At 45.2% G+C, this 13,871-nt stretch overlaps 1 protein-coding gene across 9 annotated transcripts in view; it reads left to right on the top strand.

The window, feature by feature from the left end:
- SLC4A11 (solute carrier family 4 member 11) overlaps positions 1–13,871 on the top strand; it is a 123,853-nt gene that overhangs the window by 44,658 nt on the left and 65,324 nt on the right. For all 9 annotated transcript variants that reach the window (XM_055796246.1, XM_027777175.2, XM_055796251.1 and 6 more), the window contains 2 exons: positions 18–68; positions 12,023–12,175. In XM_055796246.1, coding sequence (XP_055652221.1) covers positions 18–68; positions 12,023–12,175 — 204 coding nt within the window. The remainder of the gene's footprint in view (positions 1–17; positions 69–12,022; positions 12,176–13,871) is intronic.

Raw genomic sequence — 13,871 nt, forward strand, 5'->3', positions numbered from 1 at the left:
TCTTTATGTCTTTTTAGAGTCTCCACCAGCAGCGATGTCAAGAAATGGATACTTCTTTGAAGAGAGTGGCAAGTATTATTTGACTGTTTTGTACATAGTGTTGCTTTATTGGAGGGGGAGTTGCACTACAGGGTTAGCTGAGAACTTGAAACGGGTGATAGGAAAACCATTTAGCTTAAGCAGCATGCAAAGACAGTCTTGCACAGTGATTGTGTAATCTTGTACTGGAAGCAGACTCTGCGTTTTTAAGTCCTTTAGATGTTCTAGATATTCAAAACAGTAAATAATCATCTTCATGTTGTCATCTGTGACTATTCTGGGTGGCTCCTTGTTTTTCAAGTTCTCTCATGTTTTCCTGTAATACAGGCTGGCAGGTGTATTTGCTTGTCTTTTTCTGGAGTGGAGATAATGTGTAGGTGTCAGATCCCTTTGGAGACAACCTGCCAAGAGCATCAGGAAAATATTGGATGGCTCTGGTAAATACATCTTTCAGTGCAAAGTGCTTGCTAAGATTTTATTTTTTTTCTTTGAAGCAAGGTTAAGTTGTGGCATTTGGCAACTTTTATCATCTGTCTCAACAAAGGTGGCTGAGCTCTTAGAGATACTGTACTGATAAAGGGCCAAAGTATCGCACAACCAGACTTGAAGTGCAGTGAAGTCCCAAATTCTCTACTGATTTTGGAGTAATGGCATGTGTGGAGGTTGTTAAGCAGAGATCAGCCTGAGAGTTCTGCTCAAGATCAACCTCTTGAGGATGTAGTCTCTAAGGGCCTGAGGCTTTTTGCCCTTGGGGGAAGGTGTAGTGCTTGGAGTATTCAGCTCTTCCAAATGGTGAGAGCAGAAGACTAGAACGTTCCAGTTACTTTGGCCTGTAGATGCTTGTGGCTGTCACAAGGCTCATCCTTCTTGTTGCAGGGGACTAAGTCTCAGGTTAACATTTGGGAAGGGCGAAGCTGAAGGTCTGCCAGACATCAGCTGCAGTAGATCCAGCATTGCTATTGACAGTGCTTCCTTTGGCACTGGCTCGCTTGCCTTCCCTGAAAGTGTAATATGGATCCAATTTCTAGGAGCAAAAGGGTGAAACTGGAAGCAAGTACTCTCATCTCTAGGAAGGGGTATTTTCAGAAGGCTGGGTTGAGTTGCAGGAGGGGCAGAAATTAATGCCAGACCTCAAGGAGGTTTTCTGAAGGCATGAGGTTTGGGTAGCCCTGCTCCTACCTTCCCTGGCTTGTTTGTAGCCCCTTGGGATGTCCCTGTCCTTTCCTTAGGACTGGGAATGTAAGAAGGTGAACCAGGTTGGGACCTGGAGAGATGATTAAGCCTCCAGCTTTTGGCTGAGAGAAGTGTAAGGGCTTGGGGAAAAATACTGCTGTTCTTGGAGGAAGGACAAAGGTGGCTGTCTCTTGGAGCTACCTGCTTCACCCCAAGATCTCCTGCCACAGGGTACACAAGTGCAGCTGGCTGTCCTAGCATCTTATGTAGGAAAGCTCTACATGCCCCTTTCTAGGACTCTGTCTTCTTCAAACTGTCCAAACAAAACACACAAAAAAAACAACTGAAAAGCAGATCTGTTTTTAGAGCACATACTTGTAGTTGTGGCATTCCCCGTGCAAAGCTCTTCTATAAGATATGCTTTTTTTTTCAACATGGTGCCATGGCAGTAAGGGTTTATTTCTGCCCTATTTGTGTTATTACTCAGCTTCCTCCTTTATCTTAAGGAGACAGAACCTCAGAGCTACTGTTAAATAAGGACTTCATGAAACTGTGTATACTTCTTTCCTATTGTGCTTCTGCATGTTTTGGGGGAACGAGGGAAGGCTGCCTGCAAGTTCCTCTTCAGCCTGCATGTGGTATTGAATGCTGTATTAATTGTGATTGAAAATACAGTGGATTTCTTGGTTATTTCACGCTCAAATCTGCTGTCATTCTCATTCCTCATTACAAACTGACCTTTTCTAAAAGTTCAGTTGCTGCTGAGTGATGAGTCACCTTCTGCTGCCTGATTGCTTGTGTGTTCCTGTGCAGAATATACAGACAGCACATCTCAGGGCTTGCTAGTGTGAATATTCACATTTCTCCGTGAGGCAGTGCTTTGGCACTCTGTGTGGAAGTTTCATGCACTCAGATTCTTGAAGACTTACCCAAAAACTTAATCAGGGCTAGAGGAAACTGCAGAGAAAGAAGTTACCTCTTCACGTAGTTTCAAAACTACTTGTTTTGATATGGAGCTATGTAGTCATTAAGCTGTTTCTTGGCACCACTCGTCCAGATCTGCTAGTCCATTGTGGAGACCAGGAGATGCTCTTGCCCCACCTTTAACATAATAATAAAAAAAACCCCACCAACCCACTAAGCTGTGTGTTGGGGAGGGCAAAGAAAAAAAACCACCAACCTCTTCATCTGATTCCTTTAGCATTTGGTTTCCTCCCCCCCCCCCGCTCAATAGAGAAACATTGAGAAACATCTTTTGATGCTGTTGCTCTTTGCAGTTGAGCTTTTTGCTTATCTTCTCCGAGATCTTGCATATACATATGGTTTTCTGTATCCTTAGTAATTGGGATGTTTTTGTTTCTGACCATATCTGAGTCTCTGTTCAGAGACTGTGTCTGCCTTTGCCAGTTCACTCTTTTCTTACCCTTGTTGTGCTCTCAATAGCAGCTGCAGCAATGTTAAAACTTCAAAGCTGAGACTGCAGTTTTAGGTTAAACCATTGTAGTGAGGGTAATCTTGGCTGCAAGCCAAAAGCACTGCTTTGTAAGAGTCTCCTTCTTGTTGTTCATAAAAACTTACTGAAGTAATTAATAATTTGTAGCTCTGTTAATTGCTGAGGAAAGCCTGGGAATGATTTTACTAGTGAATGGATGTTAAAATCATAGAATCATTTAGTTTGGAAAAGATGTCTGAGATCAGGTCCAACTGTTAACCCAGGACTGCCATGTCCATCAGTAAACCCTGTTGCTAAGTACTGCATGTATGTGTTTTTTAAATGCTTCCAGGGTTATGACTGATATGAATGATATGAATATTCTGGAAGCTCAGAGGGTTGTTATGGTTCAAACCATGTACCAATGTATTTGTTAACTTCTTAACTGGCTAAAAATTTGGAGAGTTATTCAAAGGAACCCATGTTTTTTAGCTACAAGTTCCAGTTTCCAGCATACTCTGGTCTTCCTCTATTGCTGGAAGAACTTGACTGAAAGCTGCTTTTCTGGCCCTTGGCTCATTGAGGAAGGGTAAACACTTGCAATATGACTGGGGAGGAAAAAAAATAATGTTTAGTAGTTTTACAGAGGTAACATTAAGAGGAAAAATAAGTAGGTAAGTTTGTGCTTGCCCAGTTAGAAGTTTCTGATGGACAGTGTGGTGGCAGCAGGTATGATGGCAGCTGTTGGCCATGTTCTGTTTGCAGCCTATATACATCATTATGATAGTTGTCTTTTGACACATCTTGCTGATGAAAATCCATGTGTTTATTCCTTTTGTGTCTGTGGAACAAGCCTCTTGTACAAGCAAATAAAACCTGGCACAGCTCAGTAATACTTGGTGTTCCCCCTGCCCTGCCCCATGAGTAGGCTGTGTGTTGAAGTCATTTGAATCTTCAGCAATGTTTTGTCAAATGAGTGGTGCTCTTGGCAAATTTAAGTGATTAATGAGATGATTGTGTAGAGCTACTGCACACCTGAAGATAATTGGAGTCCTGAAGAAATGCAGCTTGGTAATCAATGTTCAGAATAACTACTCATCAAGCCCCACATTGTCTCTTGGCTGTCAGGCTCCTGCATCCTCTTTGGTGGTGGTGGGGAAGTATCCAGCGCTTGCTACAAGTAGATTAGCTCTAAAGGCATTGCTATTAGCTGCAAGTGATTAAATTCTGCTAGTGTATGATGAGCTTCTTATCAGAGAAAGTTCTTGGGTCAGTTAAGACGCAAGACTGGAGGCTTTATAGTTCCTTTTGCAAAATCTAAATGAAGGAGTCCCAGTATAGTGCTGGGGATATCTGAATTGTTGCATTGTTTTAAAGCTGGCTCAACAGATATTGCAGCATAAATTTTTGTCTTCCTCAGCAAATCCCTCACTGCTTGGTCTTCTCTGACTTATTAATTGGTTTTGCTGGCACAATAAATTGCAGCTGTGTTGAAGGGCTCCAAGGCCCCACTCTGGCTTGGGATGATTTGATACATTTTATCTGGTTGTTCTTGTTTTTCAGTTTGCAGTTCCCTTTGGTAAGTGTGCTGTGGGGTTTTTTCTTCTTTAAATTTGTCTTTATCTTAGAATCGGTAGCTTAACTAGGAGATTAATCAAAATGTCTTTGTGGAACAAATCCTTTGCAATGGGTTTCCCCTGATGAGATGCTCAGTTTACCGAGAGGAGAAGCACTACTGCTACCTATGGAGAACCTTAGAGGGGGTGGCTTGCAGATCTCTTGCAAATTTCTGTTTCTGAGAACTGACTATCAGGAGGCTTACAATAAAATGAACACTCCTGATTTCTGTGAGTTCTGGTACAGAACTGAAGTTCCACGTGCTGCTGTGTTTTGTAAAAACAAAACAATAAATAAAAACAAAGCCTCACTGAATTACTTGGATTATTCACAACATTTCCTAGAAATCTGGCTGCAAAATACAATACTGGAATTAATTCAAAAGTGCCTGGGTGTTGGATTTTTTTGTAGCAGATCAGTTCTTTCAGTTCTGTTATAAATTATTAGTGAAGTAGCAGGGGAAATTTTGTTTCCATCTGGTTCTTGGTGAACAAAAGACTGACTTGAAATAGGGTTGGAAACATGTGACTGAAGCTGTGGCTGACCAGTAGTGGAGGCATGTGTTACTTAAAGGATGCAGGTCTGGTCTTGGTGACTCACCTGCTAGACACTTTCTACCTTTTTTTTTTTTTTTTTTTTTACGAAAGGAGGTTCTGGTTTAATCTGTGGTCTTGAAGCACTCTGAAAGTTTAGGCAATGGATTGACATCTCTACAGAGGGTGGTCATTACTCCAAAAGGCTGCAGATCCACACCTGATGGGCTCCCAGTGATGCTCAAGAGCTAAGAAGCATCACCCAACACTTCCCCAGCTCTTCTGCCCCTTAAGCTAGTCATGGAGGGGCTGGGATTGGAGGACACTTGTCTAAATCCCATCTAGATGACCCAGAGAAGACACTGATCTTACCTGTGCCAAACCATAATATTTGCCTTAATAAAAGAGGTCTTCTAACAAAAGTGTGGGAGGTAAGCTCTGGACCTCTCTTGCCAATGAGCTGTCAGCAGTCCAACAACGCGGTCTGTGGACAACCCCTACACCTCCCACCGGTTGTCTTCTCCTGTGCTGGCATAAGCCACGTCCACGTGGCTGCCTGCTGCACGACAGGTAAATCTCCTTCAGACAGAAATAGCAAGCCTTGCCAGGGTATCTCTTGACTATGAACTAAAGGAAAAGCTTAAAATCCTAGCAAGCATCTAGCTGTATGTAGAACTGCTTTATTTAATCATCATGGCTTGAATTTTTAATTTGGGGGAAGACAGCTTTGCAAAATGTGACTTGATAGCAGCCTTTGGAGGGTGTTGCTTTGTGGCTACAGCACTGCAATTGTTCTTGTCTGAAATGGAGTAATTTTTTAGCAAGGGAGAAATTTTTCACGATCGCTTTTCAGACTCCAGTGAGTCAAAACAATAAGTAACCCCCGAACTTTGAAGTTTAACCTCAACAGGAACATGTAAAATTTAGGCAAATATTTACCCCAAAGATGCTCTTCTATCAATACGATTGCACTCTTTTTGTCTGAAAAAGGAGAGCTATTTTGGTAAGTAGGTGATTATGCTGAAATCAGCATATAAGATGTGACCAGAGGTTTGCCTTGGTTAGTGTGTGTGTGAGTAGGATGCTCTTTAAAACCTTTTATTTTTCTAAAATACTGTGCAGACTGGAGAACTGATAACACTTGCACAAAGTTCTTCCTAGTCTCCCCTGAATCCTTCGATCACAGTATCCCTGCCAATATTAACTGTAAGGTTATCTAACCTTTGGAGGCAACATGAATCTGTGTTTTTATGCAGAGTGTAAAGGTCAAAATGGAGGTGGAGGCTCCATTATTAATTGAGTTTCCTTTTGCACCCAGCGTTGGGGATTTAGGTATTTTCTGAGTGACGCAGTGAATCTGCAAGCCTGCAGTACTCGGGAACAAAGCAAGCCCTCTGATAGCTTAAAGCTCAGGCTGATCACTTAAGCTCAGGTTAATTAAAACCTCATGCCTTTCATGAAAATTAGCATCTATTGTTAGAGCAAGTTGAAAATTCACAAGTAGAAAAAACAGATGAAGTTGATGATTTTTTTTAACTTAATGCTAGTACCATGACTAGATTTTAGGCAGATACAGGACTTAATTCTCTCTTGAGTGCCTTAAGACTGTCTTACAGCTGAGCACTGGGATGCTGAAAGAACCAGACCTGATTATAGGATAATGCCTATGTCCCGGTTGATGCCCCCTTACCTTTACAAGCTATTGAAGATGTATTATTATTGATTCTGTTGTCCTTCTGTACTTGACCTGTAATTCTTCTGAGAAAGTGGATGCAAATAGCTCTTGGACTCTTCCAAAACAAGCCAACTCCTACCCTTGATGGTCTGACTGCAGCAGAGCTTGCTATTTGACTGTGTGGGGTTTATGGCTTGAAACTCTTAAGAGTTGGTGGATTTCAGTTCTGAATGGATCAGGATCAGTGACAAAAATATTTAAAGCAGTGATGTTAGGAAAAGCAAAGGCTTTCCATCTGGGGCAAAATGTCTGAGTTGGCTGAGTCCAGCAGGAGCACAGTACATGCCGTTGTTGCTATGTTCTGGCAAGGTGGCCACAAGTGCTGTTTTGCAAAAGCGGTAAAAAGGACTGTCCTGCAATTTACTGCCTTCTGAGCCTAAAAAAGCCACTTGAGAAATCTGAAATGGCTTTTAGCATGGCTAGCTGATAGTGCTGGATTATTAATTGTATGAGCTCAAAAGAACTCTTTTAATGTAACTTCAGCCCTCTGACTTTTTGAAGAGACTTTGTGGGAGGGGGCAACTTCTTCTGAAGAGGAGGAGATGCCATGCCATGGTTCTAGAAGCTGGGGCTTGGATTTAGCTTAAGAAAATAGGCAGTGTTGAGCAAACAGGTGCTGTGAATGAGAACTTTTTCCAGACTTGTAGTGTAGACTACCTTGGAAGTTGAGGGTAAAAATCTGTGGTTTCCAGAAAATTGTTTTGAATATTCAGACTGTTAACATAGCATAAATGTGGTCCTTCAGAAATAAAGCCAGCATTTTTTGCAGAGACTGGGCAGAGGACAATACCTTTTGACGAGCCTTGATTTTTAGCTTTCTTATTCTACCCTGCTAATGTAGCTACATGAATATGTACCCTAACCTCATCCATGTAACTTTTGCTAAGGCAGTAGCAACAATATATCTGCCTAACCAAAAAAATGTGGAGTGCACATATGCCCAGAACCATGCAACATCTGGTAATGCCAAAAGGAAAAATGCCTCATCTCCCCCCGACACCTTCTCCTTGGATGCTTACTCTGGCTTGCCGTGTTAAGCTGAGTCTGCACCGAAGCGTGGGTAGATGCATTTGCACTGCTAATATCCTGGCTAGTGTGTGTGCTTGCAGATGTTGATTAAAATACCATGATCTGCTTTGTCACCTCTGAGGCCCACTGAGAGGTTATGCTGGGGCTGTGTCTGGCATAAGGCTCATAACTGGGGTTTGAGAAGATGTTGTTAGTAATATAGTTGCTTTTCTCCCAGGAAACTGAAAAGATTTTAGTTTTCTTGGAGAAGTCTGCAGCCCCTAGGCTGTAAGTGCTGCTCCCACAGAGCAATTAAGCCTTTCTAGGGAATGTATATGATGTGGCTGAAGTTGTGCTTCCTGCTAACTACTGCTCTGCTGATTTTATTACCCCAGGTGCAGCTGCCACTAAAGCAGTGGTGGGAGAGGTAATGCCCCCTCCTATTGCTGCAGCTCAGTTCCCTGCTTTTCCTGACAGCCCTGGGCTCTTAAAACTCAGCTCGACAGTGAAACAGCTGCAGGGCAGGCACCTTGTCAGAGTTGTGAAGGGGTTGATAGCAGCAGGACTGGGGAGGTGAAGTGGATCTGAGAAGGTGATGAAAGTAAGGAGAGAAGATGGGGATGCATGTTGAGTTACTGGAGCGAGCAAGACGGGCCTGGGCCAGGCATGAAATTACAGAGGAAGGGGTGATGCTTTAGAGAGGAGTGGCTAGAGAAACTTCGTTTTTTGGTTTTTCTTCCCAGCAGCTGCATGAAATGGGCCGATAGCTTATTTTCATGTTGCATAGGATGAGCTGAGGTACAGGAAGACTTAGGGTCAAGGCATCTGCTACTTATGGCTGCGCTGGGCGAAGAGTGGATTTTGTTCCTGCAGCACTGAAGGATGGTACTCGCTGTCCTTGGCCTTGTACAGGTTTTGTGCTTTTCCATTTGTCTTTGTTGTGAGATGAGTCCTGCAGGGTGGACTGAGGGGGGATCATCCTGACCTTAAGGTATTCTTCAAAGTACAGAAGGGCTGTACTGATTTTCTCGGCCAACCTTAGCTCAGCTCTGTACTCTGGCTGCCTACTCGAGTGAAATCTCTTTTCTCTAGTGCTTTTAGAATGTATTTCAGGCTGAAGTAGCACTTCCCATGCGCAGAGGTCTGACTTGCCCTGTCATGTAGCTCATGGCACTTTAGTAAATGCTGCCTTCATATGAAGGCAGCAAACTGCAGTGATAGGGATGGGGGGCATCACTTCAGGAACCTTAGACTCTTCCCCAGTCAATCTGAGGCAGCATGAAAAGGTGTCTAAAACTGCCCTCCACCTCACTGAAGCAGCTGCTCATAGCACAGGCTATAAAGTGTTACCGAGACTGTGCTTTTGTATGGAAACCTGATTGATATTTACACAAATTGTGCAATGGCTACATCAGATCCTGTTCTGAAGTTCTGTAAAACACCAATCAAAACTTTTTAGAGGAACTGAATGGCTTCTGCTGTTGCTTGTGGCATCTGCTGCCCTTCAAGCAGCAGGGGTGGCACTCAGTGATCATCAGGCGATGGGGGAAAACAGCTGCCAGGGCTGGAGGCAGCTATTGAGCCATGCTCAGAGGGAAGGGAAGATGCATCTGCCATGCACACAGTTTGAGATGACATCTTCTCACTTTGAGGTGACCCTGTATGTGAACAGGCATGAGTTGCTTGTATTTTAAAATGCCTGGCAGACTAATAGGCTTAGGGATTCAAAACAGGATTGGTTTGAAGCCTTGAGGTGGTTTAGTGACAAAGCAGACACCTGCCCGGGAGTGCAGTTCCTGTATAGCCCAGGTTTGGGATTATTTGCAAGCTGTTTTGTCCGTCCCTTGCCCAAGGGACATGAGGCTCGGCTGCCTTTTGTTCTGCTCTTTCCTCCCCTAAAGAGGGAGGAACAGAGGATGCTTCCCTTGCCAGAGTCCTCGTTGACCTCTGCCCAGCCCTCTGATCTGCTCCACCCTTGCCCTTCTTCCAGCTCCTGTGCTGCTTCTCTCCCATGTACAGCCCTCTCTGCTTTCAGGGCCCACTGCTGCTGCGCTCTTATCAAGCCAGTTTCAGTGGGCTTGAGAGGGGAATAAATAGTCTTCCCTGCTTGACTTTTACCGATTTACCTATCTGTGTCTTAATTGTGTTAAGACAGTGGGAAACAAGTGAGCCATGGTCTCTTGAACTGCGTGTTCAAATAATCTTCCTGCCCCCGCCCTTGTGCCTCCTATCTGACCCACTGAGTAAGAAGGATAGAGAAACACAAATGTGTTGTGACAGCTTGCTCGGGGCCGCAATCCTGGATATGGATGAGAAGAAAAAGCCAATATGATGTATTTGAGCCTGCGCAGGCTAACTTCTGCTTTACAAGGGCTGTCCAAGCTCCTCTGGCATCAGGGGGGCTGTCAGCACTGGTGGGTGCTCTGCTTTGCTGTAAAGAGGTTATAGTGTCCATCATGTATTTTGGAGGAACCAAACCCCAAGTTTGGCACTTTGTTTAGAATTGAGGTGCTTGCATGGGGCTTTGCAGTACTTCTGATGCCAGCAGGCACCCTGTCTGGCTGTTCTGCATCTGTCCAGGACACAGGCTGCCCCTCAATCACAGAATCACAGCATGGTTTGGGTTGGAGGGGACCTTAAAGCCCATCTAGTTCCAACCCCTGCTGTGGGCAGGGACACCTCCCACCAGCCCAGGTTGCTCCAAGCCCCGTCCAGCCTGGTTTGGATGCTGCCAGGGATGGGGCATCTACAGCTGCTCTGGGCAGCCTGTGCCAGTGCCTTACCACCCCCACAGGGAAGAATTTTTTCCTGATATTTAATCTAAATCTCCCCTCTTTCAGTGTAAGGCCATTCTCCCTTGTCTTTGCACATTTTGCCAGCCATTGTGCAGCAGTTTCATACCTGGTGGTGCCCAGAGTGCTGTGATACTTTGGGTATTGTGTCCAGGCGTTTCCTATGCTTTCCTTGCCTCGCTTCTTTCTGGCTGTCTTTGGACAAGTTTCCATTGTGCAGGGATGGAAATAGTTGTCTAAGATCCACCAGCAGAGTGGTTTTGGTGTGTTTTGCAAGCTGCTGGGCAGGCTGGATGGGGACAGCAGCACAGTGGATGCTTTTTCTTGAAGCCTTCGGAGCAGTTCTGATAGGAATAAACCTGAAGCGGTTCTGTCGAGCAGATAGGTTAATCTTACTCCTAATCTCTATTTCGTCTGAGTTGTTTTTGCTGGGTTTCCCACACCTTGGATAAGCAGCTCAGAAGTCACCTGAAGGCTTGAAGCTCCTGCAGCTCCCTTGCACCCTCCTGGGCAGATGCCGAGCACCCGTCGGCACATTGCTTGCGTCAGGAAGCGCTGCAGCCCCTGTCCTGCCTCACTGAGTTCCTGTTTGTGGCCTTCCGGCTCAGGGCTTGTTCTGTGTGGTGGCGAGCTGTTGGCTCAAGATCCCGCCAAGACAGCGTGTGCTGCTTTTAGCTGCTGCTGCCTCTGTTTGCTTATACAAGGCTTTAAAAAAAGCCATCAATATTTTAGTCCCCATTCAAACCTCTGCCTCAAAGCTCACCCTTTTCATTTTACTATAGTGCCTAAAGCAAGCTAATGAAATATATCCCTCCTGCTTCAAATTAGGCATAAAAGACTTGTCAGAAGATGGGTAGAAGCTGCTGAATAATCCTGGTAATGTAAAAATTGACATTCTATAATGTCCCTAATTCTCCTAATTAAACATGATACACAAGCATGCCACAAGAGTCTTCCAGCTGCTTCGTAATAAAATGTTGCAGTGAACCAGCTTGCTGTTGAATGAGGCTAGGTTAAACTCTAATTAGAAGCATTACAAAAGGCTAAGGAGTTGTCCGCTGTAATTAAGAAACTTGCCTTGCTTTCTCGGTGCTGCTGCCTCCAGTGACCTGCTCCTCTACCCCGTGGGGAGCTGCAGGTCTGTCCATCCATATTGGTTGTCTCCTTGGGAACTTTTTTGGTCTTTTTTTTTTTTGCTTTTTTTCTCCACCCCCACCCCCCCGCCCCCCCAGTTTCAAATTGCTGAATAGCAAGTGAAATGGCTGTGCAGCCAACGGCTGGAGTTGGGTTTGGGGTGGGCTGGGGCTGTGGTGCACCTCTTGCTTCTGGGTCGCTGCCTGGCAGTTTTATGGCTTCTGATCACAGTTTTCATCCTGATGTGGTGGGGGTTTGGGTTTTTTTTGATCTGAGAGGAGCAAGGTGGTGACTCCTGGCTTTGCCACTCACGTCATCGGCTTGGCAGGCGGGCTGGTGTGCCAAGCCCTTGGCCCTTCGGACACCCACCTGTGGCCTAACCCGAGGTGTGCTGGAGCCCATTGTTTATAATTCTCAGCCCTCACCAGACAAAGGCTCTAGGGAAGCCCCCGGGTGCGGCCGAGGCCTGGCTGCGGCCCTGGGTGGCCGTGACCGGTGGGTGCCCTGGCACGGCCCTGCTAACCGCCCCCCCTAACCACCCTCCCCCTCTCCTTGGCAGGGTACCTCAAGTGCGACATGGATGATGGCTGCGAGGCCAAGGAGGAGACGGGGGGCGAGGAGCTCTTTGACGCGGTGAACTCCTCCATCGTCTCAGGCGACAGCATCCGCTTCTTCGTCAATGTCAACCTGGAGGTGCCACCGAATGCCGCTGGTGAGTGTCAACACCCAGCCCCAAGATGGGGCTACGAGACGCGGTTGTTCCTTACTGAGAAACTTTGGAGAGGTTTTTTGGGGAAAAAAAACCTATTAAGTCTGGCTGCTGAGAGGGTCTTCAGCCATCTGCATGCAGTGTTTCAGCTCCTAGTTTGTTTTGCTCTTGCTGCTGTGGCCTGGTTGCTAAAGGAGAGCTACTTTTGGTGAGGAATCAGGGTATTTTTGGCGGTGTAGATAACTGAAATGTGGTTCTTGGGCTTCCCGAGGATTTTGGAGGCTTTTTTGATCTTGTTTTAATTGAAATGCTGGAGGTGAGTTGGAGCTGTGGATTGTCCTGGGTCAGTTTCTGCCCTCTGCAGCAATTGGTAAGAGAAGAAAAAGTGTAGGGGGATTTTGGGGGTTGGACATGCATCCTTTGGGTTTTATCCTCCTGGCTAGAGGTAATCCCTAGACCTGCTGTGTTGAGGCAGATGGCAAAAATGGGGAGAAAACCAGCCTGTTAGACATCTCTGATGGAAGTCAGGCCCCCACAGCATGCACCTGAGTCTATAGTACAGGGAGGTGCTGTTGCGTGTCATGCTCAGTTTATAAATACAAACTGCCTGCTCTGGGAGAAGTCCCAAGTGCTGTGTTCCCCCAGATATGCTTTAGTAAGATCTGTACCTGCTTCAAGGCAGCTTCATGATGAGGAGGATGATGGTGTTTGCTGGTGGTAGTGCCCACGGTGTTGCGGATGAGCACACCAGCAAGAACACACACCTGGGGCTTCCACCCTCAGGGATATCTAAAATGTTTGCTGTCGAGGGATAAAATCCCTAGATTGCTCTAGAGGTTGCTTTTGCCTCTAGTGTGCCTTTTTAACATTTTCTGTGTCATGGGTATGCTAAATGCTGAAGGAGAAGGGCTAGCAAAACCTGGCTTTCACGCGATGTGTCTAGAAAAAAGCAGTCCTGGGACCTGGCAGCAGCCTGGGATTCATTCCAGCAGCTGGAGGGAGCCTGCCTGTGTGGACACTGATTATTTTGAAGATTAAATACACGAGCTTTGGATTTTCCTTGGCATCGCAGTATTGGAGAGTCCTTTAAGTTTCCTCAAAGTTATTTTCAGTTTACAAGCAAACCCCAAGCAATCTATAGTGAGCAGTTATTGGAAACGGTGATGCAGAATAGGCATGGCCTGGACCTCTGCTGGACTGTCTTGAAGTTTGCTTTTTGAGTCGAAGCGGTGACTCTAACTTAGGGATAATTTCTAGTAATTTTCAAGCCTGCAGTTTTACAAATGCCGTCTTAATTGAAAGATTTAAGGGGAACTGTACTTTGCTATGACAAGCCTGGGCTTAATGCTGTGGGGGTGCATTGCTCGGGGATGAGGAATGCAAGTGCTGTGGATTCTTTTGCATACGAAGAAGCTGGCTTTCCTTGTGTGTCCTCCTGGGCTTTTTGTAAGTATTTTCTCTTCCATTCAAAATAGGACAAAAAAAGACTTCCTTATTTCCCTGAAGCACTGATGTTTGCGATGGTGATATTAATTGTATCCTTTTTCTTCAGTTGACATGTTTAGGATTTTTAAGGAAAAATGGACTTTTGGTCTGCTGGAATCCGCTTTTGAATGTAAGGATGGAGGTTTATAAAAAATGGGCTTTGGGCAGAATAGAAGTTCACATTTTCAATAAGGGCAGGTGTGGTGTGAAGTGA

This window comes from Falco peregrinus, chromosome 2 (assembly GCF_023634155.1).
Source record: "Falco peregrinus isolate bFalPer1 chromosome 2, bFalPer1.pri, whole genome shotgun sequence".
NCBI classification, from domain to species: domain Eukaryota; kingdom Metazoa; phylum Chordata; class Aves; order Falconiformes; family Falconidae; genus Falco; species Falco peregrinus.